The sequence below is a fragment of the Pimephales promelas genome, chromosome 14, assembly GCF_988280905.1.
Source record: "Pimephales promelas chromosome 14, fPimPro1.hap1.1, whole genome shotgun sequence".
Classification (NCBI taxonomy): Eukaryota; Metazoa; Chordata; class Actinopteri; order Cypriniformes; family Leuciscidae; genus Pimephales; species Pimephales promelas.
Genome location: NC_142782.1, coordinates 14,369,301 through 14,394,922, shown reverse-complemented (window position 1 = coordinate 14,394,922; position 25,622 = coordinate 14,369,301). Strand labels below are relative to the sequence as shown.

The window sequence follows — 25,622 nt, the reverse complement described above, 5'->3', positions numbered from 1 at the left end:
CTCACACACACACACACAAACCAAATTGTTTCTGGGAACCAAGCCTATCTACAGTATCTCAAGCTGAGAATAGATGGACAAGAATGCCAACGTACACGGGTCAGTGATGCCCTCTACTGGAAGTGATCTGTTGTGTATCCTGTTCATGAAATCCTAGTTTGATTGACATTCACATGGAATTGACTTCTTTATGAAAAATACATGTGTGCCAGATTCGGCGATGATTCGAAAAAAAATTATGCATTCAAAAAACGTTTTTATTTAATAAGTGGCCCAGAGCATAATGTGCATTCGATTTACGTCTTCAGCTAAAATAAAAAAATCAGTGTTTTGCAATGTGACAATATGAAATGATTAGATTCCGTATTGGCACTTGGATCTATGTTGCAGATCTTCCTGTTACACGACTGTGTTCCGTATCGATCCAATCTCATCAATCTGACACTCCACAACATCTCCTCTCTGAAACAGATCATTAAAGTTACTTCATTACAATATACCGACCTTCAAAAAATACAATATAATGATATAACAAAAAAAACAATGTTAAAATAACATCTCCTGCCTCAGGAAACAAATTATACATGTTAATACACTTAAGGACTTAATTCATAGGAAATTAGCTGCTTTTTTAATTTCAGGAAAAATAAACAACCTACATCTACTGGGACACAGATTTAATAATTTAATTTACATGTTATACATTCAAATATATAAGTTTTAAGAGAGTACACTTTCTGTTAACAGACAATCTAATGATGTGCTTTTTACCCAGAGGGGCTTGTAAACCCCAGTGTACCAGATACATGCAAAAGTTTTCTAAAGGAACTAACACTTTTCTGTTGTGTAAATTGCATTTCTAATCACACAGGATTAATGTTAGTTATTTTCTCAAGCAGCTCTTTTGGTGTAAATGATGTGTGGTGTGTTCTCCTGGGCACGGTGTGCTGCCACATTTTTTATTCAGGTTGATTTCCAAAAGAAGAGTTGCAGCAGCTGCTGTTATGATGGTTTGATGTGTTGCTGCGATTACTGTTATTATTAAAGCTACACTGTGTAACTTTTTTTTATTAAAAAGTAAAAAGAGGGTTCAAATAAAATCCATCTTTCAAACTTGTCTATCAGTCATATAATGGAGGTCTATGGTCACCACCTCAAACATGATTTAATGACTCAGACCTAAGTACACATTGATGGCCTAATATACGAAACGAGCGGTTTGTGTGAGAAAACGAACAGTATTTATATTGTTTTTACCTCTTGTTGTAACCACAGCCACGTCCAAGTGATCTGAGTGCGCGGGCGCTTCGTGGCTATGGTTACAAGAGGTAAAAACAATATAAATACTGTTTGTTTTCTCACACAAACTGCTCATTTCGTGTCTTAGGCCATCAATGTGTCCTTACATTTACGAGTCATTAAATCATGTTTAATTTGGACTTCTCTGTGCATGCTCTTTGAGGTGGTGACCATAGACCTGCATTATATGACTGATAGACAAGGACGGTTTGACCTAAAAATATCAAAGTTGAAACTACTGCGGAAACAAAGACACCTACATCTTGGATGCTAAAACATACCAAAAATTAACTATCCCTATAAAGTTTGTTGTCACGAGAAATTTAAAATTGGGTAATTTAAAATGGCAAACATCCAGGGAATCACTGTTTGTGAAAAAAAAAAAAAAAAAAAAAAAGCCGAAGCACAACCAAAACAATATTCTTCCACAACACATCCAATTTTGTTTCTGAACTGTTAGAGGTCAAAAGCTAAATAGTAGTTACACCTTATAAATCTACAATTCAACTACTTGCACAGAAACAACTATATAAAATCTTAGTTGACTTTTTGATAGGAATTCTAGTTAATAAATTAGCTAGGTATAAATTAGCTAATGTTAAACAAAAGAAACCTTTGTTGTAAAGTGTTACCTTTTATTTTCTTTCTATTTTTAACCAAATAATTTTTTTGTGATGTTACATATTGAGATTAAAAAAACGCATTTGTGTGTTTCAGCTGATAGTGTTTTCTTATTTTAGTTTCATTATATTTCATTGAATTATCTACACCTATAAAATGCGATTAGATGATATAAAGATTCGATCTTCATGTACAATTGTTCTTGATAAAGAGTGTGATCCAACTAGGAAAACCTGCAGAACAGCTGAAGCAGATGTAGAACAATAAGTCAGTAATTGTCTCTTTGCAGCGTTTTGTTCGGCCCTGCGATTCCAGTGTTCCTGTGTCAGTTCAATCAATGGCCATTAGAAAGCCTAAACACTGAAGCCATGTGCCTCTTTCGTTTTTAAACTTGGGTTTCGTGTGAAAACTGGCATTACGCCAATGTCAATGAGGCTATTACAGCTGGTCTTGTGTTGTTCAGTTTCAACTGTTCTCATTGTGTCAGCGTCAGTCACACTGTTATGACCGTTTGAACAGAAGGGAATCAGAGGTTTTGAATTTAGGCTTTATCTGTGCAGCAAAACAAAAGGTTTCAGGAAAGGCTTTAAACAGGTGTTAACAGCCTCTGCCAGGTGCAGTGATTGTGAGTTGTGACGCCAACCCAGCAATGTTGAAATATACATTGATTTTCCTCACCTTTAGAAACACGGGTGGATTTCTGAACACCCCCACACCTGGAGGCGTTCCAGTCAAAAACACATCGCCAGGACAAAGAGTCACAAACCTGCAGGGGAAAAAAAAAAACAATATATAATTGAATAATGCATTACTGATTATGTACTTGCATTAATAAAATACATTTAAATAACTGCTCAGCAACAAAAACATAATATAATACATAGGGTATTATATTATGTTTTAATGGGGTATAATAGCATTATTATACACAATAAATTATGGTTACTCTTTACAATAATCAGTCCCTCCAGAAAAAAACGTGTGTGATTTAGTACAAAATCAGCCAAAGTCCGCATATTTATGTGGAGGGGCGCATTTTTTCAAATACGCCACACTTTCGCTGCATAAATTAGCGATTTCCGCGAAAATATACAGGGCTTGCATGATTTCATAATCCTCGCATTTGCGTTGCAAAAAAATTCACATACATCTTAGTAGAAAGTTAAAAATGTTGCGTTTACTTCACACGAGCAGCCGTTTCTCCCTGTTGCCATGGGAACGTTATAAAGTGACGTAATTACACAACGTGAACATCATCGAAAAGCTGCAAAACAGGAGCACGCTTTATTTTTTAAATTTTACTTATTCGTTTTTACAGAAGTTGTAGCATATTCCTCTTGTAAAGCTACAAAACTTGTTTGACTCATCAATGGTTTATGCCTGGTTCAGATTACACGATTTTAGCCTGATTTTGGCACGATCCGTTTGACGTAGGGTGTCGTGGGGATTCTTAAATGACAACGGGCGTCGGGACTCGTAAATAACAAGATTCGAACGCATCATCTCGTATAGTGTTTCATAGTGGGCAACAACCTACGTCGCTTCTGCGATGCTTCACGACATCACAACAAAAATACTAGCATGTTTAATTTTTTTTACGGTCGTCCACGGCGATTCCGTCACATGTATGAGGTTGACCAATAGGAGCACATGCTTTTCCATATACAACTTTCAAAAAAGACAAAACGAAAGAGAGACGATGGTGCTAACGTTAAAACTAGAGGTAAAAATACGTAAGAAAACAATATTTTACCTCAAGTTCTCTTTGGAGGATTGACAGCCCATACTGTCCTCTTCGAGGGGGGTTCTCAAGTCTCACGCAATGGCCGTGAGACACACGCAATTCAACCAGTTCACACACTCACACGCCACACCGTGTATTTCTCACGCTGAAAAGGCAATGCCGATCAATCCAGGAAGTCACTCGCTACGAGTTTCGCCTTCTCGATGACATCACGCATGCTGTTAAACACGGCATGCGATGACTGGTCAGGAAGTAACGTGTAGTCTGACATGTGTCTTGTCCACGACACGACAAGATTTTAGGAGCCAAAATCGCGTAATCTGACACAGTGACTGTCGTAACAGACAAAAAAAATCGTGTAATCTGAACCAGGCATTATATGTTCGAGGATGTGTTTATTAAAGTCTGAAATAAAACAAGATGACAACTTAAATATTCCCAGCACTTTCTGTGATGTACCGTACATGCTTGTTATCATAGGAAGTAATAAGAAATGACTCTACAGTAGCCTTGTGAGAACATGGTGTTGGGGAATCACTTTTTTTTCTCTTTTTCATCAAACCATAGCAATTTCATTGCATAAATATCCCAAATATTCCATCGCATTTTTAAGAAAACAGGCCGCACAATCAAGGATTTTTGACCGCCACAATCACAAAAAAACTTGTTTTGAATTTTGACTGAATAATGTTTCTTTAGTTAACATGAACTAATGATAAATTGCACTTCTGCAGCATTTATTAAATGTTTATTGAGCACAAAATCATCATATAAGAATGATTTCTGAAGAATCATGTGGCATTGAAGACTGGAGTAATGACTACTTCACCATCACAGTAATAAATGACATCTTAAAATATATTAAAATAGAAAAGATTTATTTTTAAATTATAATTGTACACCATATTTTGACTGTATTTTTTATCAAATAATAATACATTTTATTTATTTGGTGCCTTTCTGGACACTCAAGGTCGCCTGTAAATGCTATACTAATAAATACTATATTAAACCTGAGTTTTCTTACTGTGAGACCCAAGCCACCACCTTCTCGGTGTGAAAGATCAACTGATTGGTGTTACTGTCCTGAACTGCGGCTCCATTCACCAGGCAACGGATACCCAGGTTATGAACATCTGTTTGAATAAGATTAACTCGATTTAAGACCAGGAATAATATCACCATCACTAGTTTTAACTCCCAAATATAATATATGTCCTACTGTGTTTTCATATATTCAAGTACCTTTCAGTGCTTCAGTGGTAACTAGTGCCGGCCCGAGTGGACAAAACGTGTCGAATGTTTTTCCCAGCAGCCACTGTTTTCCATTGCGCTTCATCTGCCAATCACGAGCACTCACATCATTCGCTACAGTGAAACCTGCAACATAGGAAAGAGCCTCCTCTTCCTGAAACGGACACATTTATTTCACATCAGTTAGGTTGGGACATTTGTTGAAATTCAAACAGGAATGGCATAAGATATAGGAGAATATGGAGCTCATACTCAAAGAAAATAAAAAAATAAATAAAAAAAACATCTGAATTTTATACAGAGGACCAAACTGAGCAAAGCTGTGCAATTTGAAACAAATGTTATATATTTTGCCAAAAACTAGGATGAAATACTGAGCGCTTGTAATGTAAATCAAGGAGATCTTTATAACTGTGCAGACTACTTACATTAAATGCATATACATATTAGTTTTCACTCTATATCTCCCAATAGTCTTATTAATATTTAATAAGTGTCTTATTAAATGATATTAAAATGCTTAGTTTTATGATCAAAGCTCTGTAGTTTTTATTGTAGGGGAAAAACATGAACGTTCTTAATTTTTTATTTTTTTTGTCATGTAATGCAATGCAAAACAATGAAGATTGAGAGGTGTACAAATAAACATTCCTGAAAGGCCTGATGTATCATATATGATACTTACATTTTAAAACATTTTTTTTCTAAAAAAGAATTATGCTTGGATTAATCAAGTGAAAAGTTACTTCAGTCCATGAAGTGTTCATCTTGAAATATTACTAACAATATCAAAACATTATTACATTTATTTAATAACATTTTCCAGCTTTTAACAGCTAAAAGACACATGTCCCACAACCTTTTAGAATGATCCTAAAAAAAGCCTTTGACTTGCTAAAAAGAAAACTATGTTGAAAATTGAAAATTAGTGGCCTTAGAAATGTGTGCATCAATTATGATATAGTGGATTTTATAGGGTTAATTGTGTTATATTGCGTATTCTGACTTCACATTCAGCATTTGTCAAAAATTAAATGAGATTGTGTCCCACTAGAGCTGCTGAAATGGCCTGTTATGTTTAATATAGTAAATCAATCAATTAACAGAATATTTTCATTTTAAGATGCGTCAACACATGGTTGTATATACTGTAAATTACTCTTTTACTACCTTGATATGCTTCCCTTTTCGTCCAATCACAAAGGCAAGTTCCACCTCCCAGTCCACTTCCTGTGAATGAGCCGCCACAAAGTGAAACTAAGGATTTCATTCTCGCACACCAGAGTAAAAACACTAGAATTTTTCTACATGTACAAAATCTTCAATACTCACAAGTTGTATACGGCAAACAAAAAACTGCATGTGCTGACATTACGAGAGTCTTACAGTCTTATAGAGTAGTTATTCTTTAGTATTGAGTGCAATTGTTGGGTTAAAGTGACACCAAGTGTTTGTTCGAAAATGTGTTATAATCCTGAGCTCACCTGACTCTCCTCTGGTAGAATGATGTCATCATAAGGGCCAGTGATGGTGGAGGGGAACTTGCTGAATATGATGGGCTCTTTAGGAATCGGGGCATTTTGCTCGAGGCAGTGGTCCTTATAATTCATACCAACACACACCACCTTCTCTGGGCCGGTCACGGGGGAGAGAAGCCTGATATCTGACCGTGACACCACATGCTGACCGCTGGACAAAGCCCTGAGAGAGACCCATAATATAAAGATATCTTCCATAAAATAACACGCTCTATATATATAATATATATATATATATCAGCTCTTGAATGCCTTAATATATATATATATATATACACCCACACAGCTGTGGTCAGAATTGATTGATTGAAACTTCTTAATATTGTCCTGATGGTTAAAATGGGGATTTTCAATTCTTTAGCTATTTTTTTACAGCCACTTTCTATTTTGTGAAGCTCAACAATCTTTTGTTGCACATCAGAACTATATTCTTTGGTTTTACTCATTGTGATGGATGATTAAGGGAATTTGGCCTTTGTGTTTCCTCATATTTAAATGTATACCAATTGGAAAACCAATTTTAGGGCTGCCAATAATTGTAGACAATGTGTTTTGAAGAAGAAAAAAAAACATTTATTTCATAATGTGATTTCCCCGCCACTTTCAAATGTTTCACCTAAATGAAAGGTTAGATATTTGCACATTTTTTTGAATGAAAGAAGGATAAACAATTTTAAAAGCCATTTTTGATCATATTTACCAGGGGTGCCATTAATTCTCTCAATAATGACGCACAACGCAATGACGAATGCGGTTTTCCGGGCCTGTGTGTTTGAACCGAGAGAGGCTTCAACCGCCGTCATTACGTTGCGGGTCATTTTCAAGTATTACTCTTTAAGTGTAAGTCGGTGTGTACGACCGTCTGCCAGAAGCTACTTATTTTAGTCGATAAAGTTTTAAATATGGACATTTTTCTAACATGAACGCATCACTTTGCTTCTGAAGGCCTTTATGAAACCCTCAGATACATGTGGAGCACTTTTATCATGAATAGATGCGCTTTGATGGACTTACAAAGACATACAGCCATTCACTCCCATTATAAAGCTTGGAAGAACCAGGACATTTTTTTAACATAACTCTGATTATATTCGTCTGAAAGAAGAATTTCATATACACCTAGAATGAATTCAGAGTGAGTAAATCATGGACTAATTTTCATTTTTGGGTGAACTATCCCTTTAAGGAGTCCTCTCTATGATATTATTTCCTTTTTTTTTACGCCCCCAAAAATACATAAATTCAGATATTAAAATCATAGAAGAGGTGTATTAGAGTCATTTTTTGTATAAATTGCATTTTTAAATAAATCAATACTGTAGATCCAGACAAAATTCTATTATGTGGCAGGTGACTGTAAATGTTGTAAAAGTGCTCTCTTTGTTGAATTTCTGTAGTTTTTTTTTTATACCTCTTAGCACAGTCCATTCCCTTTTGCCCCATTTCTAGAAAGTCTCTCATAGTGGAAGGCATGGAGGGGTCGAAAGCTTTCAGATCAATGACCCCCTGACCTTCTGCCTGCTCCACCCCGACCCTGATGCTCCCCTCGCCGCCTCTGTGGCAGAACTGGACGAGTCTCATAGCGGCTGAGCTTGAGCTGTCTCTGATGGTGCCTGCAGAAAATACGGCATTGAGTCTCCTCAAACTGAGCTGAGAGATACCCAGAATTCTCATCTATTAAAACAGAGGAAAAGAGACATACAGAAGAAAGGACATAGAGCAGTGAAAGAGAGAAGTGGACAAACTTGAAAATAGATGCAGGATGACAGGATAAGTTATGTGCCCTTCAAGTGGAGTCAGATATAAATATAAACTGCTTTAAGGGGTCAAATTTAAATTTTGAGCAAATTTAACGATTCTACTTAGTTTATTGTTTACAATATAATTATTTTGTTTGTTTTTGAGGCTCTTAAATGTTTCTGAATTGAATGCCCGACTCGGAGGCAAGTTTCCCAGGTGCACCAGAAGGCAGAATTGTTTAAAGACATCAAAGCAGCCCAGCCCAAGCGTTAGCAGGTTTTTCGATTATGTAACAATATTCAGCATTTGTCAAATTACGTATTACTTAAGACAGCCTATTTATCGCTAGAAATAAGATATCATGCAAGGCAGTGTAAATGAGAGGTCACTTTCCCCTGCTTTCAGTTTCTTGCAGTGCTGATATCCTACCTGATCTTGGTGCAAAGAAAAAAAAAATAGTTTGATCGTGCACGTTGAAAAACGATTAAAAATTATCAGTCTAGGGTTTAATGTGTTATTTAATGTACCATCTCAATGTGGTTAAACTAAAATAGCACAATCTTTGTACTTTGATACAAGTACAGCTCACTCTCTCGTCGATGTCATGTGACTTCAAGTGATGTCCGGATTCGTCAAAGAATCGTCTTCTGAGTCGGATCTTTTCATTTTATCTATTGAACCGGTTCTTAAATTTGACAGAAATGATTCATAACCGTGAGGATTGTTCACGACCATTCATTAAAGACATACGAAACAAAACATTAGTTTTAAAGATGGGTGATTTAAACAAATTTTACTATAAATATACAGTATGTAAATTTTTTTAAAGACTTTATGGCTTCAACAAACTGAACTGGCAATCAACATTCTTCTTTGTTAATAAAACTGAATATAAAAGCGTAATAAACATTCATGTTTAGTGGCAAGATATAGCGTGCCAGCCACGACAGGATGATAAAAGAATTATGGATTTTTTTTTTTTTTTTAACAGGTTTGCATTGTTCAAAAGAACCGATTCATTGAAACGAATTGGACATGTCATCACCGGTGACTTCCGGTTTGTATTTTGTAGTTTGAGGTGTATTTGTTGAGAAGGATGTAAATTAAGGAATTCGTCATATTAAAATACATTTGTGGGTTAAAACATTATGCGTGTTAAACTCTCGCATTTGAAATAAATAAATGCATTAATTACACAATTTCTGTGCATTTTATTTCATTACAATGTTCGGAAAAACTACATTTTCATGCATCACGTCACATGACTCAATTTTGGTCATATGATCAGACTATATCAGCTCAGCTGACATCACGACTTCATTTCTGCAAGACGTGAGAAGGAAACGCGACGATGTCTGTAAGGTAAGAGGATTAATTATAATTTGTTAATGTTTAAAATACGTTTCCATCATTACTGCTGTTTTCTGGGGGTATATTGTGTTTGGAATGATCATTATATATTTTCAAATTGAATTATTTTAAGTAACGTTACTTCCTAAACGTTCGATGTTGGTTCGTTACAAAATAGACGTGTCGAAATAGTTTTGCTGTGGAGATTTATTTTTTGCATTATGTTTCTTGGCAAAAGTAACGTTAATGCAATGCAAATGACCTTTGGTTGGGGTTTTGTTCGTTGCTCCAGTTCCAGAGCAGGGGGTAAATTATAATGGCGGATTTTTATCGACAAAGACCCTTATAATGTGAATAATAATAATAATACAAATATGAATAAAATACCATTTGGGAAGTATTTAACCTTTTTATTAATTAATTATTTTGTGATTGTATATTTCTTACCACTGTATAGAAAGTAGGCTTATGAATCCAACTTTAATTGTAACCTTTTTATGTTGTTGTGCATTTAAAAAAAAAACAGTCGAGGACGAATCAACCTGCAGCTTCCACAAAAACAGTTCCTCACGGCTTGATAATTAAAGTTTCAGCAAAACAGTTCGTCATTGCTGACATGACACTAAAAATAAGTATTGACATTTGAGATTTGATTTTGTCATATCAGCAGTTTTGCTGAAACTAGTCAAATAGTCTACTTCTCAAATGTCAATATTCAAATGTCAATATAGCTGCAAGTGGTTTATTCGTCCCTCATCATAAGAATATTCCAAAAGTTTCAGTGCATTAATTCGTTGGAATTGAATTGTCATTGCCATTTAGTTTATAAACAAGTTTTTAAAAAGAAACATTTTTCATATTCACACTTCAGTCCTTTGTCATAGTCTCAGTTCTTTGGACCCTACTCTACATGGATGCCAAAAGACATTTACATGTCAATCAAACATTATCAGAAATCATAAGTGCAGCTGAAATGAGTCGGGCTAAACATCAACTGATTTTTTTTTTTTTTTTTTTTTTCAATTCTTGAAGAGCCTTTCATGACCATAAGCATAATAACTAAGCAAGATTCATTAAACATTCATAAAAAGCAAATTTCTCAGCACACGTGTAAAGGTTTTAATCTCTTTTTTCCTTCAGTATTCAGCCTATCCAGTGGACCTCTGACTGCAAAGACCCGAAGTGAGTAAACCCTGTCTCAAGCTCACAGACATGCAGTATGGTGTCTCTGTCCCATTTAAATTCAGAAGGGTGATAGACTACTTGGCAGTATTACATCACCACCACAGGAACTATGACTTTCTATGAACCAATCTTCACTGCTGTTACCTGCCCGGTCTGCTTTACAATCTACAACACAGAGACTTTAGACTTTAGACCGCTCTCTTATCCCTGATGTGTAAGAGTATAGTTAACTGTGTCGAGTGTGACTCTTTGTGGACTGAACTACAAAAAATAATCAGTTTTTGTGTCTTTATTTTCCAGTACACGTTTAACATTCTTAACCACATACCTGTAAATATACATGAAAAGCAAAATGACGTAATATAATGAGGCTTGCGTTTCAAGAATATATCTTGTTTTTTTTTTTTTGGCAAATCATTAATTCCTAGTCAACAATTTATTTAACAAACAAAAATAATGTCCGCGGAAGTAGCTTATTTATATACGATTATAGAGGTTATTAATATTTTGAATTAAGGTTTTTTTTATTTTGTTGTGTATTGTGTACGTTTTAGTCATTTTTTTGTACTACAGCAACATTTGAGTATTTTCAAACTGTATATTTGCTATATTTTGAAGGTTGATTTGGATTGTTCTTCTTTTTTTACAGTTTTGATGGCATTATCTTAATAACCCAAAGTTATGAGCAGCTGCCTGCTGAGCTGGAGTGTTTGAAAGCACCGTTACAGGACTACAGTGCTGTGAGTTCAACACCACGCATCTAACTAGCACTGAGTTTTTATATTCCTCTTTATGTTTTATTGCTCACTTCTGTCACTCTTCTCATCCAGGTGGACTGTTGCTTTGGGGAAGAGGTCGTGGTTGTCAAGGCTCCTGGTCTCCCTGGTAACAGATTGGTGTTTGCCTGCACCGGTCCAGTGAATCGGGACTATGATGATGTCCGGCGGTTCAGCGATGCTGCTGCTAAAGGCGTTAAGAGGTGCTTATGCAAACATGATGCGTGACGATCATCTTACATCCTCTGAAAACAACATTGTGTCTTTAATGTCCATGTCCTTGGCCTGTTGTCCTTCTAGACATATTTATGTCTTCTAAGAAGACTTTGAGGTTTTGTTTCATTGATCTGAACGATTTTTGATCATCCAGGGCTCTGAAAACCGGCATGCAGCGCCCTCTGCTGGTTTGCCCCCCACACAACAGCTATGCAAAAAACACCCTGACAGCTGTGCTAGGAGCCCTGCAAATTCTCTACATGGTGAGAAGTGTTGTTTTTGTTTGAATTTTACATTTTTAATATTTACTTATTTCATTAAAGCTGCAGTCCGTAGGGTTTTTTTTTTTTCCTGGGTTAAAAAATCCAGAAAAGTCAAACGACGATCATCAGTGACAACTAGAGATTCATCATCTGTAAAAATGCAAAAGATATCGTTCAGATGGAGTGGCTACAGAAAAAAAGAGACTGCAACCGGACCCATGCGAAAACAAGGATACATATCGGAAGGACATTCCATGTAGTCACGCAATGCTGACCTTGTTAACATTAACAAGCTGAGAACAACGTATAATTTGCACGGTTTTGTGTGATATGATAAGCAATTATTAGATTTAATCAGCGTGATTTACTGCAATGTCAGAACCAGAACAAAAGTGGATGTTACTCACTTGTTCAGATGACATTTTCTGGTGAAAATTATTTTGGTGGTCATACTTCCAAAAAGAATAATCTGTGATTCTGAATGCCAGTATCGACACCGGCGCGGTGACTGACATCATCACAGTCTCCTCAAACTTTGTGTTCATCCGCACGGTGCCGTGTCGAGGGTGTTGAAGTACAACTCATGTAAAGTTGATAAGTCCGCGAATGACTGCAATTGCAGATTTCGAACAGAGATGGCGACAAAGAGGAAAAACTGCTTACTGCAGCTTTAAATGATCACATCGCATTAAAAATTCTGTTTACCCCAAATTGTACATAGACTTCCTATTATTCTATTTTAAAGGTTCCTAAATTTGACCTAGAATAGGTTTACATGCATTTAAGGTCAAAAACACTTTTATTTTCTCATAATATACAGTACATTGCACGTGACCGCACTTCCCAAAGAGTCTATAATGTTGAAAACATTGGATAAATACATTTTTGTCAGGTTAAATACTGATAATTAATCACTCAAATCCCTTATAACCGCCAGACTCGCACACCCTCCATGTCTATAGTTATTTTTAACCCTTTTTTTTTTATTTTTTTTATTTTGTAGTTCTAATCGAATCCTCGTCCAGCGCGCGATGGGTTTTGGGCAATATTATCCGTAAGAGTGTTCACAGATCTGCACTTCTGATTCTAACCAGTAAAAGTAGACCATCTAAAGTGCATGCAAAGTGAATTTGCTATTTTTGAAGAAATATTTACATTAGCAAAAGTCCTGCCGTCTGCGAATCGAATTTGCATATATTGCCGAAAGTGAATTTGCTTTCGCAGCACAGAAAACCGCACCTTCTCGACATGTCGACAACACGAACGGAACCAATCTCGTCCAGGCCTCAGTTCCAAATATAGTGGAAAGCAGATGGTATTTGCGAGGGCCAATGAATATCATAGGTGACATTATGCAAATGTTTATTTTTTTATAAAACGCTAAATGAAAGGGTATACATGAAAAGCATAATGTGGGCACTTTAAGCTAAAATAAAATATAAATGTTAAATAAAGAAATTAACTGTAAAACTCAAACGAAATAAAATGTTTAATTTCAATTACTAAACCTGGAATTAAAATAAAGCCAAAAAGAAATGTATAAAATTAAAACAATTACTAAAACTTCAATTTAAATTTAGATAAAAACTAAACATCTAAAAAGAAAACCAAATGCCTTATGTCAACCTACTTCTCTGCTCTCTAGTTTTAGCCCTTAATGCTTGTCAGTACCAGCGTAACCTACTTAATATCTGTGTGATCAGCCTCTAGAGGTGAGGGAGTCCAAGTCGTCCCCCGGCCATAAGGTGTCGATTCTGGGCATCTGGGTGAACAACCAGACTCAGGGAGACGCCATTACTGAGATGGCCATTGCTCTGGAGAGCGGCAGGTATGAGTGTGTGTCCTTTACTGTGTTCTCTGGAGCATCATTCTGCGTTTGTGAAATAAGCAGCAAAAAAGATCTATTGTGTGTGATGCAGGTTTGTCTGTCGTGATATCGGTGGCTCTGACCCGGAGAGAATGGCTGCCCCGCGTGTGTCTGAGTATGTTCAAGCAGTCTTCAAGGATAGTCCTGTAACGGTGAGTCTTTGAGTGACCGTATAGAGTTTGAAGGTTATCTCGTGTCCGCATGCTTCATTCATCTCTGTGTGTTTCTTAGGTGACTGTAGTGAGTGATTTGAAAACTCTGGAGAAGGAGTACCCCTGTTTGGCTGCAGTCAACCGCTGTGCTAACAGTAAGAGCACGGTTTAATATGGAATAAATGGATATTCTATTCGTTTAATATAATATGGAAATGCAGAGAAATGTTACTCTTATATAAACACAGCTTGTTTAGGATCAGTTCGGATCTAGCCAAAACTAGATCCCTCAAAGTCTGATAAATAAAATAGAGAAAATGCAGGATTTAATTATTAATAAATGATTCATAATAACGTTTTATTTCAAACACTGAATTTGTTGAATTTTTTCCAACAAAAAAAAAAATATTATTTATTATTTTCATTTATTTTTAATTTTATTTTTTGAAAAGAAATTAGTTCTTTATTCCGCAAGGATTTCGAAAAATTATCAGAAGTGACAATAGAGACATTTATAATGTCACAATACGATTCTATTTGAAGTAAATGCTGTTCATTTAAAGCTGCAGTCCATAGCTTTGGGGGGTTAAAAATGTAGACAACATTGGATAATTCAATTTTTGTCAGGTTAGATGCTGATAATTAATCACTCAAATCCCTTAAAACCGCCAGACTCGCACATCCTCCATGTCTATAGTTTTTTAAACACTTTTTGTAGTTCTAATCAAATCCTCGTCCAGCGCGCGATGGGTTTTGGGCAATATTACCCGTGTTCACAGTGTTCACAGATCTGCACTTCGGATTCTAACCGGTAAAAGTAGACCATCCAAAGTCCACGCAAAGTGAATTTGCTATTTTTGTCAAAATATTTACATTAGCAAATCGAATCAAATTAGTGAATTTGCATATATTGCCGAAAGTGAATTTGCTTTCGCAGCAACCGCATTTTCTCAACATGTCGACAACACGAACGGAACCAAACTCTTCCAGGTCTCGGTTCCAACTACACTGGAAAGCAGAGATTGTTTGCGAGGGCCAATGAATACCATAGGTGACATTATCAAACTTTGACCTTTGAAATTTTTCAGACCTTTTACATTAATAAACAGCTTTTATAATGCACTAAATGAAAGGTTATACATGAAAATCATAATATGGGCACTTTAAGCTGAAATAAAATATAAATATTAGATGAAGAAATTAACGGTAAAACTGAAACGAGACTTAGAAATGTTGCCTCAGCGTCTAACTGAAATAACATGTTTAATTTCAATTACTACAACTGGAATTAAAATAAAGCCAAAAAGAAATGTATAAGACAAATACAATTTCTAAAACTTCAATTTGAATGTAAATAAAAACTGAACATCTAAAAAGAAAACCTAATTCAAAATATGAATAAATACTATACATGAAAAACTAATTCAAATAGGAAAGTTACTGTAAATTAAAATCATATTTCACAATATTGTTGTTTACAAAAAGTTGCTGTATTCAAATAAATGCAGCCTCGCTGAGCATAATGAATTTCTTTCAAAACAATTTAAACTCTATGGTCTATATTCATAACTGTTCCTATACTACGTTGAGTTATGACTCTTGGGTAACAAAATTTCAAGTGTCTTAGATCAGACTTTGTTGTTAAAGGCCTGAAAATACTCTTACAGACCCCAAACGTTTTAACTGTATTATATATGAAATATATAATATAATATAAAAGACACTTAAATATTTTTAACTAAATCTTTTACATTTGTCAATTAAAGAAGTAAAGTCAATAAAAGCAAGCATGTGGTTATTGTTTTTTTTTTTTTTTTTTTTCACCTAGTACAGTAAAAGTAGGAAGAGGTATGAGACCATGACCCAGACAAAGACTGCATCTCTGGATCTTATTAGTGATGTGTCATTAAAGGAGCTGTATGCAACTAATTTATTACAACTAATCATAAATTTTCCCTGATATGTCACTAGACATTAAGAAATCATGTTCATTTCAAATATTTGTATCACTGACAACAGCAGTCCGGCCAGGATATTGTCATTTAAAAAGTGAAGTCGCAGCCCTCAACTGATGTGGATGTCGTCAAGTTGTGTTTTGTTCTGATGCATCACCCTCCACCGATCTACCAATCACAGACTCAGTAGTGTTGCGGCATTCGAGTTGCCAGCTCTTCTCTAGTTACCACAGCTGCAGATACAAACGTGTCGAAATCGGATAAAAAAAAAAATTCTAACGTTGCGAAACCCCCAAAAAATCAATATGAATCCGAAATACTTTGTTACAAAGTCCGAAATAAATAATTAACTGAAAAAAACTCACTGTGTAGGACTTGTCACTTGCCATTGGAAACTTCTTATAGCAGCCTACATTCCTGCTGGACCCTGCAGCATATCTGGCAACCTTCAGTCACCCTAATTTGAAAGTGACTGCAGTACCAGTTTGGGCAACAATCTTGAATACAGCTCCTTTAAGTTAAAAGGCTAAAAGGCTGCTGTTTCTTCTTCAGCTGTGCCGCGACATCAGGCCAGAGTGATCAAGCTGCTGTACTGTGGAGAAGGACCCATTCAACAGACTCTCATGGTGGTTGGCAAGGTAATATTTCAGTTCATTGTATCTGGAAACCCAGGACAGAGCATTTTCTAGTCCATATGAACATTGCATGTTGTTTCAGGGCGTTACGTATGACACCGGTGGAGCTGACATCAAGGCCGGTGGAATCATGGCTGGAATGCACAGAGATAAATGCGGATCTGCTGCTGTTGCTGGATTCTTCCAGGTACGGGTCCCACACACACACACACACACACCTGCTCGTGTTCCTGCCGGTCAGAAGAATATTAGAGACTAATATCATTATTGTTGTTTTAGATCATAGCCAAACTGAAGCCCAAACACCTGAAGGTTGTGGGCGCGATGGCAATGGTGCGGAACAGTGTCGGGTCTGGTAAGCAACTTTTTCTGCACGTGTTGACCAGTTTGGGTGTCTGTTACTAATGGCTCGTTTCCACTGAGGGGTACGGTACAGTACAGTACGGGTCGGGTCAGGTACACCATGATCAGGCTTGCGTTTCCACCGCAAACAGTACTCTTTCTTGATAGGCGTGGTATGCTGGAAAGAAGCGATCGACGTCATTTTCGCGCGAAGAAAGCGACATAGTAAACAATAATGGATGACAGACAGCAGATCTTGTTCTTGCTTCTCGGCATGTTTGTCACTAGAAACAAGCGCTGGCATTAGGCGTTTCCAAGAAGCCAACGCAAAGTCGGACTCAGGGGAATGATCCCGAGGACGCGGGTCCAGTAATTCTGTTAATGGAACAGCGCGTTCTTGAGCGCGGCACTCAGCTGGCTCTGGCTAGGCGACTCCGGTTATCTCTGTATGTTCATTTTAGGAAAAAATAAAACGAAATATGTTATAAAACACCACTCTGCTTCTTTTCGATTTCATTTCAATACTTTGTAAACATTCTAAAGCAGACAAATGTGGTTCAGGCAAACGCATAGCCTATTGATTATCACTGCAAGCCTATGTAACGTTATATATATATTTATAACAAAATTAAATATAAAACAACCCTGCCTCTTTTCGTTTTAATTTAAAAATATTAAACATATTCCAGGCAATATGTAATGTATTGCATATCGCATTGGTACAAATGTTGCAATAAACAACATGATGATCTTACAGATGATCTTGTGATAAAATAAAAAAAGACAAAACTATCTCTTTTTGTTGAAATTTAGTTTTATCAATAATAGTCATTATAAAAGTATTAGTGAAAGGTACAAAAAGAAATATACAGTAAAGCTTAAATAACATCAAGAAACAATTCAGTTAGTCAAATATAATTCAGCGCTCAAAGATATGAAACTTCACGTAGCCTTCTGCCAAAACTATTGGCCAGGGAACGAATTATAGATTCACAAGACCAAAGATCACCTGTTAGGTTTATACAAGAAGAACTATATCTCATGTTTAACCACTACAGAGACATCCGAGTCAGCGGCAAACATCAGAATGACTAGCCGAGGAAAGGCTGTTCCAGGCGGGGGACACGAGCGCGAGCGTCCGGTGATCGATTGGAATGGATCTCTGTCAAATTATCATAAATCTGTAAATAAACCACAGATTTGAGCTTTAAAAAACTACTTTCTCGCCTGAGAAACACTTAAAACTAAATTCCGTTACACAATAACAGTAGTATTATATTTCAACTGTATGCTTCTAATGCCCTTGTAGCACGCGCGAGTGACGATACTCTGTCCACCAATCAGCGTTCTGCAGTGAGTCTAGCTCCACCTTTTAGTACCCTTTCACTGTGCTAGGTACCCCAACGGAAGGGTACCCAAAAAGTGGTACGGTACGGTTCGGCTTTTTGGTACCATTCACAAAATTTGACAGTGGAAACGCAAATAATTGTGTACCGAACCGAACTGTACCGTACCGTACCACTCAGTGGAAACGAGCCATAAGTGTGTTATGTTTTTTGTTTTTTTTTACCCTTTGACAGATTGTTATGTGGCGGACGAGCTGGTGGTGTCTCGCGCTGGTCGTAGAATCCGAATTGGAAACACTGATGCTGAAGGAAGAATGGCCATGGTGGACTTGCTGTGTGAGATGAAGGAGCAGGTACATGCCTATAGCAGCATATAGAATATTATGCATTACTATTTTAAGATTTAAAGGATCCTATCATGAGATCAAGTTCCTCTTGTTAAATGTGTAGCACCTACATGCACATCTGTTTAGATGTTAGTAACAAGCATCTGGATTTTAATGCTGCGTTCACACCGAAGGCAAATAGCACGTCCTGACACGTCTAGTTTGACGCTTGACCACTTTGTGTTAATTCGCGTGTCAAGAGTGAAACTGACGCGCGTAAAAACAAAAGTTTGACGCGAAATCTACGTGCGTGAAGCACGTCAGAATCGAAATCCGTTGGCGGCCATTGTTTTAATGTCGACCGAGCATTCATCAAAAGAGTTACCGCTCTGTATTTACTCTGGAGAGCAGAACAGCGGCGTGGGGATCATCGGCGCCGTATATTTGTGTCCACCGGACGCTTCGGAGGTGAACCGTTTGGCGAGTTTCACCATTTGCTGCGCTGGATGACGGCCGCTGTGAGCTGTACTTCTGTCTGTCACGCGGCCAGTTTGATGACCTGTTTTCCCGCATCGGAGCGAGGATCACCCTCGCCCTCGTTCATCTAATCTAGCTGTCATTTATTTTTGTTTTGATGATAAATAGAGGCAGCCTTCAAAAGTTATTAACCTGTCCTGTGATTATTTTCTCTCTCACGTCCAGACACGAACTTGTGCACATATTATGTTGGTTGTCTTTACATCATAATAATATTTCATATAATCTTGATATGGAATCAGTAACATTCAATACAAAATGAACATGTCTCGTATATTGAAATAAAGTTTTAGGTGATAAAATATTTGCTTTGTTGTGCATAATCCCACCATGCATTTAGTTATATTACAAAATAATTTATTGAAGCATCCAAATACTTCACCACGTGAGCAAGCAGCTAGGCTCCTGATTGGTTAACGCGACGCGAATTGACGCCAAAGTTCAGATTTTTCAACTCGGGCGGCAGCCGCGAATTTGCGTCAAACGCGTGAATGCACAAATAGCACTAACTAAATCATTCGCGCTTAAAGGGTTAGTTCACCCAAAAATGAAAATTCTGTCAGTATTTACTCACCCTCATGTTGTTCCAACCCCGTAAGACCTTCGTTCATCTTCGGAACACAAATTAAGATATTTAAGATATTAAGATCGCTCCTGCATACAGTCCATAGGCTTCTTGAGGGACTGGCTCTTGCTGTCCCCGAAAAGTCATTAAAGACATCGTTAAAATAGTCCAAGTGACTACAGGGGCTCAATCTTAAGTTTATCAAACGACGAGAACACTTTTGTGCGCAAAAATAACGACTTTATTTCAACTATTCACTTCCTTCTCCATGAGCCTGTAAGTCAGTTAACGTAGTGTGATTGCGTAGAGCTACGTCACACGTAGGCTCACTATTGGCCGACGCTGGTCATGTGTGTGTGATGCGTGTGACGTACAATAACAGAAGCTTACGCTATTAAACTAGTAACCTGACTCGCGCAGAGGGAGAAATAAACGAATAGTTGAAAGTCGTTATTTTTGTTGTTTTTTTGCACACAAAAGTGTTCTCGTCGTTTGATAAACTTAAGATTGAGCCCCTGCAGTCACTTGGACTATTTTAACGATGTCTTTAATGACTTTTCGAGGACAGCAAGTCATTCCCTCAAGAAGCCTATGGACTGTATGCAGGAGCGATCTTAATATCTTAAATATCTTAATTTGTGTTCCGAAGATGAACGAAGGTCTTACGGGGTTGGAACAACATGAGGGTGAGTAAATACTGACAGAATTTTCATTTTTGGGTGAACGAACCCTTTAACGCGCCAGACGCTCAATTCGCGCAAACTTGACGCGCAAATGAGGCGTATTCGCGTCTTCCGCGCCGCTCTCTACGCTTCATTCGCGCCGCAGGAATTTTTTACGCGTGTAACGCATCTTTGCATTGACTTAACATTGAAATCATTTGCGCCTGACGCGCTATTCGCGTCCGGTGTGAACGCACCATAACAAGGTCCCTGATCTCTTCAGTCTGACCAAAATTTTAACAGTATAAATTATATATGAAATATATATATATATTGTGAGCTGCGCAATTTTATAATGCAGGCTTCGCATAGATTTTGTCTTTTTTTTTTCTATTTAGCTATTTTTTTATTTCATGCTTATTTCAATTGTAAAATGAATAACTCTTTCCCCGCCAGTGTTTTTGAGTATTTTCACAAATTAATTAAAAGTAATTCGAGTAAATAACAGGTGACATGGATTTACTTATTGTAGAGTTAACAAAAGATATCATGAGCAATGTAATGTTTGAAGCGACATCATGACAAATGTCAGTAGCATGGGACGATTTTAAAACGAGCGGTTCATTCATAAATCTGTAAGATTTTACCCTCATGTTCTGAAAGTGCAAACTGGGAAGACCGAACACAACGAGCCCAGTGCTGAAATGGGGCGGAGCTACATAAGGTCTATAACAGTGAAAACAAGGAAAGCTGGAAAATGTAATCAAAGGCTGGGAAAGAGTTAAATATGACATTGAACCTTTTTGGTGGTCTGGACCTCTCGTGTCCGTTTCTCTAGGCGTTGCGGGAAGTGTCTCCTCATCTCTTCACTATTGCCACTCTGACCGGACATGCTATCAGGGCCATGGGGGCGTACTACTCGGTGAGTACTTGAATATCTTCATCACACATCAGTGCTACTGTGACCGCTTTCATCTTGACCGTGTCCCTGTAGATCATAATGGATAACGGTGCTGCTCAACGCTTGGGAAACGCTCTGCAGTGGCAGAAAGGTAAGAAGAGATTAGACCTTTTTGTTTCCATCTACATAGTTGGATTTGTCTGAAATCTGTTTGCGTGGCAGCGGGAGAGGTGCTGGGAGATATGTTTGAGGTGTCCACTGTCCGTCGAGAGGATTATGAGTTCCACAAAGGGAAGTCTGAGTACGAGGAGATCCTCCAGTCCAATAACCTGGCTTCGTCTGCCACTCCACGCGGACACCAGGCGCCCGCCGCATTCCTCATCATGGCTTCTGGACTGGATAAGGTAGATGCGTACATGCACTCGCCCCACACACACACACACAAGGTTTCAGCATTAAGAGAACTATGGGAAAACCTTATTCCTGATGTAATATCAGTTTAGGATTTATTAGCGCTTTCTCCTCCATTGACAAGAATTGTTGTTATTTATGAAGCACTTCCCTGTTAGACGAGATCTCGCGATACCAAACCATGATGATATTTCTTGTTGAAGTGAAAAGCTGCCTTGTGATCTCAGCATGGGTTGAGTTTGTGGCTTTGTTTCATTGCAAAGTGTTGCGCTGTTATCATTTACATGCGTGGAGCGTCTCAAACTCCATCTTTGCATATGCTGTGAGTTTGGGTTGGTTATAACGTTCATCTGGGAACACGACGTGTGCCATTTCACCAGATTTGAAATGCAAATCTTTTATAAGCCCAACACAGGAGAATACATCAATATCTAAATATGCAAATTATTGTTCAGCGCGGTTTCAAAATAAAAGTTTAAACCCTTGCTCTGAGTTTGCGTATTTTAATGTCCAAATGTTCTTGTCTGGTTATCTTTGGGGTCTTTTTATCCCGCAAATGACTTTTGGTCAAATTTTTAAAAAATGTTCTCTTTGTCCAAATGGTATGAAACTATCTACGACTTTTAACACTGTCTAGATCAACCAAAAAAAAATATATATATATATATTGAAATGTAATCTGTTTTTATGTTAGCATGAAAAAAATACCGACACTTATCTTCAGGGTCCCTAGAGACCCTGCATAGTAAATATACAAAATTCATCATCATAATCAGAATTAACACACAATACAGAACACATAGACAGAAATAAAGTGGCACACTTCCAAAAATGCAAAAAACATCCACAATTATACACACACGGGAATACATTTGTAAGGCTATAAAAAAGTCTTATATTTGTCAAATAAAATGCAGAACCACCACAAATATAAATTTGTGACACTGACACAATGAAAATGTGTACGTACACACACACACACACAGGAATACATTAGTGAGGCTATAAAACTATAGAGGCTAACTGTTTTTTTGTTTTTCTCAATATGTAATATAACTGTTAATTTCTGTTCATTTTTGTTCTTTTACAGTTCGTAACTGACAGATATTTGAAAAAATGATAATCTAAAGACAATATTTCTCTTTGTAACATCTTGTTCAGTTTTGATTCTAATAATAATGTAACATTATTGAAAAACTTTTGTCAGTACAAAAATGCTAAACTTGTATTTTTTAAAAATTGTATTTTTGTTATAATTGTGATTTTATAATATTTAGATTTAGATATGAATCCAGTTGGGAAAAACTTGTGGAAAGATGTACAGTATAGTTTGGTTAGTCAAATAGCATATAGTGGAGGTCTATGGCCATCTAGTGGTTAAAGTGATATTTTTTTATTTTTTCAAAAAAAAAAATGTCAAAAATATTACATTAAACCATGTAAAATTATCCATGTTATCTCCATGAATGAAAATTAGAAATCTGGGTCTTTTATAAAGTGAATTTTACATGCAATGCCCTTTTTTTAAGCCTATTTAAATATACATTTATTTACTTATTTATAGAAATTTAAAAGATATCAAACATCCTTCAAAAACTGCAAAAATGTTGAGTAAAAACATTCATAAACAGAGTAGTAATTAATAAAAATATATATTATACTGTTACAAAATTTAATGTTATTGTCTGGGGTCCCTGGAGACCCCAAAGATAATGAGTGTAGACACCAATGAAGATAATACAAGGGTTAAGAAATGACAGTGGCTGTAGCATTTCTATCATAAAGAAGAACGCAAATATTAAAGATTAAGAGGACGTTTGAATTTTAATGCTGTTTGGCTAATATTAAACAAGGATTTGAACTGAAGTTTAACCACAACAATCAACAGGCTGAAGGTGCCCTCTGTAACAGGCATTTGTTGTAATAATGTACATAAGTTCATTGTTTATATTATGTACAGCATATCACTTTGTGTTTAACAGTGTTGTTCAATAAATCCATATGATTACTTGCTTTTGAACCAATTATAATTGCTTTATTGTTATTCTATATGTATTTTAAGTTATTTTAAAGGCTATTGTTCTCTTAGGTCTTTCTATTACCACTAAAATGATCTGATTAATTATCAAAATAATCTATATATTACCAAAATAATCATTAGCGAATCATTAGTTTTGCATTTTGTGACTTTCAGAATTTTCCAGTCATATATTTTGTCATTGAAGATTTCTTAAAAGGTCTTGTCAACCCAATATCACGTATCAAATATTTAACAGCATATGAATCAAAACTGCTTTAACAGAACAGAATGACATTTAACATACAAAGTCTTTAACAGCTTTTTGTTCAAAATGTTACCAAATTTAAAAGTGTTGAGGAAAAAGGAATGAATGAATTTAGTTTTTTGTTCACGTTATCATACAAAACATTCTTAGGGCCATGCACATTTTGTGAATATAATCCAAAAACTGGCAAAAATACATTTAATAACCATCTACACATTTGCCCCTCAGCATGGAGTGGACTCGGACAAGCCTCTGCCTTACTCCCATATCGACATTGCAGGATCCTGCGGCCCTTTCCCTGGGGTCCCAACAGGAGCCCCAATACTTGCCATGGCGGCAAACTACCTGCAGCTCTAAACATCCGTCCAATGATTTTCTGTTCCTTCATGAATTCAATTATTTCTGTTTTGTGCCATTTCTCGATTAATGGCTTTCATATCTGCTCCGTCTGACACAGAGTGGCCAAATAATGGCACTTTTATCCTTCCATTTATGAATGCCATCCATCTTTATCATTTTATCACTTCAGTTCATACATGTCCTTAAAAAAACCCATATGCTCCTCTCTCATACACATCTGATACGTTTTTATCATTTTGAACCGGTGCAGGTTCTCTGTATCTAATACGCGTTTACCTAAATGAATTAACCAAAGCAACGTGTTTTATTTCCATTCTTACCCTGTAGCCTTACAGTTTCTCCGTTGATGTGATGTTAAAGAGAGGGGGAGGAAGTTGAGCCAGTGATTTGATATCACATTTCATCTGTGACTTTTAAGCAATACTGTTAGATTGAGAATATTGCATATTGTGTAACTGCCCATTTTGTATGTAATCAAAATATGAGAATAAAAACTTTTTGGCAGACAAAAGAAACATGTCTTCTGTATCCAACTGGAAGTCCAGTTTATCTGTGACCATAAGAGTAAATGTCTCTGAATACTGGATAGAATATGATTTGAAAGTTGGTGAAATGCCAAATTAAAATGTGCATTTAAAATGTTTTAATTTACCATTTTGTTTTATTCGGAACACTTTACAATAAGGTTTAATTCGTTAAGATTAAAATGAACTAATGATAAACAATACCAATATGTATGATCAAGAATATATTAATCTTAGAAAAATTTTTCATTTGAAAATTTGAAAATTTGTATTAACTGGCATTAACAAAGGTATACGAGTATATTACTTATTGTTAGTTCATGTTAATGGATCAACATATTACCAAATGAGAACTTAAGTGTTACTGCTTTATTTAAAACAAGTAAACCATTTTAAATTTCAACTATTTAAAAAAAGAATTCAATAATTTGGTTATACTTCAGTTTCATCCAATTCTCACTTTTTCCTCTTATTTACTGCTTATTTATAGTGAACAATTTAAGTTTGGGTATTGAGTAAGATTAAGGGACTGTAGAATAGAGTCATGCAGAATTATAAAAATAAAATAATTTGATTCTCATTACATGATTATTTACATTAGCCAAACACATACTTTTCTTTTAAATGTAATGTACAACTGTATGATGTGAATTTAGGAATGTGTGAAGGCAGCTTTAGGCAACTGTAACATTTTTAACTTTTTATAAAGTATTCACAGTGCTTTACTTTTTCCAAATTTCGTTACAGCCTTATTCCAAAATGGATTAA

The 25,622-nt window shown here is 36.3% G+C and overlaps 2 protein-coding genes across 3 annotated transcripts; one reads left to right on the top strand and one right to left on the bottom strand.

Annotated features, from left to right (window-relative positions):
• Window positions 1-236: 236 nt before the first annotated feature.
• fahd2a (fumarylacetoacetate hydrolase domain containing 2A) lies at window positions 237-8,766 on the bottom strand. Of its 2 annotated transcripts, none has more exons than XM_039663461.2 (8): window positions 8,626-8,766; window positions 7,868-8,069; window positions 6,403-6,619; window positions 6,089-6,148; window positions 4,910-5,072; window positions 4,692-4,800; window positions 2,599-2,686; window positions 237-462 (listed from the first exon to the last, which is right to left on the bottom strand). In XM_039663461.2, the coding sequence occupies exons 2-8, from the start codon at window positions 8,035-8,037 to the stop codon at window positions 400-402; spliced, it is 870 nt and encodes a 289-aa protein (XP_039519395.2). In that variant the 5' UTR covers window positions 8,038-8,069; window positions 8,626-8,766; the 3' UTR covers window positions 237-399. The 2 variants fall into 2 exon arrangements, with proteins under 2 accessions (XP_039519395.2, XP_039519394.2); XM_039663460.2 differs by having other exon boundaries at window positions 7,868-8,130; window positions 8,626-8,763.
• Window positions 8,767-9,296: 530 nt separating this feature from the next.
• LOC120473575 (putative aminopeptidase W07G4.4) lies at window positions 9,297-24,845 on the top strand. The gene is made up of 16 exons (XM_039663487.2): window positions 9,297-9,558; window positions 10,687-10,728; window positions 11,381-11,471; window positions 11,562-11,710; window positions 11,878-11,986; window positions 13,690-13,814; window positions 13,906-14,005; window positions 14,085-14,160; window positions 16,513-16,598; window positions 16,678-16,782; window positions 16,875-16,950; window positions 18,518-18,636; window positions 21,212-21,295; window positions 21,368-21,425; window positions 21,497-21,678; window positions 24,199-24,845. The coding sequence occupies exons 1-16, from the start codon at window positions 9,548-9,550 to the stop codon at window positions 24,325-24,327; spliced, it is 1,542 nt and encodes a 513-aa protein (XP_039519421.2). The 5' UTR covers window positions 9,297-9,547; the 3' UTR covers window positions 24,328-24,845.
• Window positions 24,846-25,622: the final 777 nt, after the last annotated feature.

What these genes read in the sequence shown, in the direction of transcription:
- fahd2a (XM_039663460.2), bottom strand. Translation starts at nt 8,130, where the DNA reads ATGAGAATTCTGGGTATCTCTCAGCTCAGTTTGAGGAGACTCAATGCC. An exon ending in GGAATGGACTGTGCTAAGAG is followed by an intron (nt 6,620 to 7,867) that starts GTATAAAAAAAA and finishes GGTCTCTCTCAG; the next exon opens with GGCTTTGTCCAGCGGTCAGC. An exon ending in TACCACTGAAGCACTGAAAG is followed by an intron (nt 4,801 to 4,909) that starts GTACTTGAATAT and finishes TTATTCAAACAG; the next exon opens with ATGTTCATAACCTGGGTATC.
- LOC120473575 (XM_039663487.2), top strand. An exon ending in CGTTACAGGACTACAGTGCT is followed by an intron (nt 11,472 to 11,561) that starts GTGAGTTCAACA and finishes CTTCTCATCCAG; the next exon opens with GTGGACTGTTGCTTTGGGGA. An exon ending in GCTGCTAAAGGCGTTAAGAG is followed by an intron (nt 11,711 to 11,877) that starts GTGCTTATGCAA and finishes TTGATCATCCAG; the next exon opens with GGCTCTGAAAACCGGCATGC.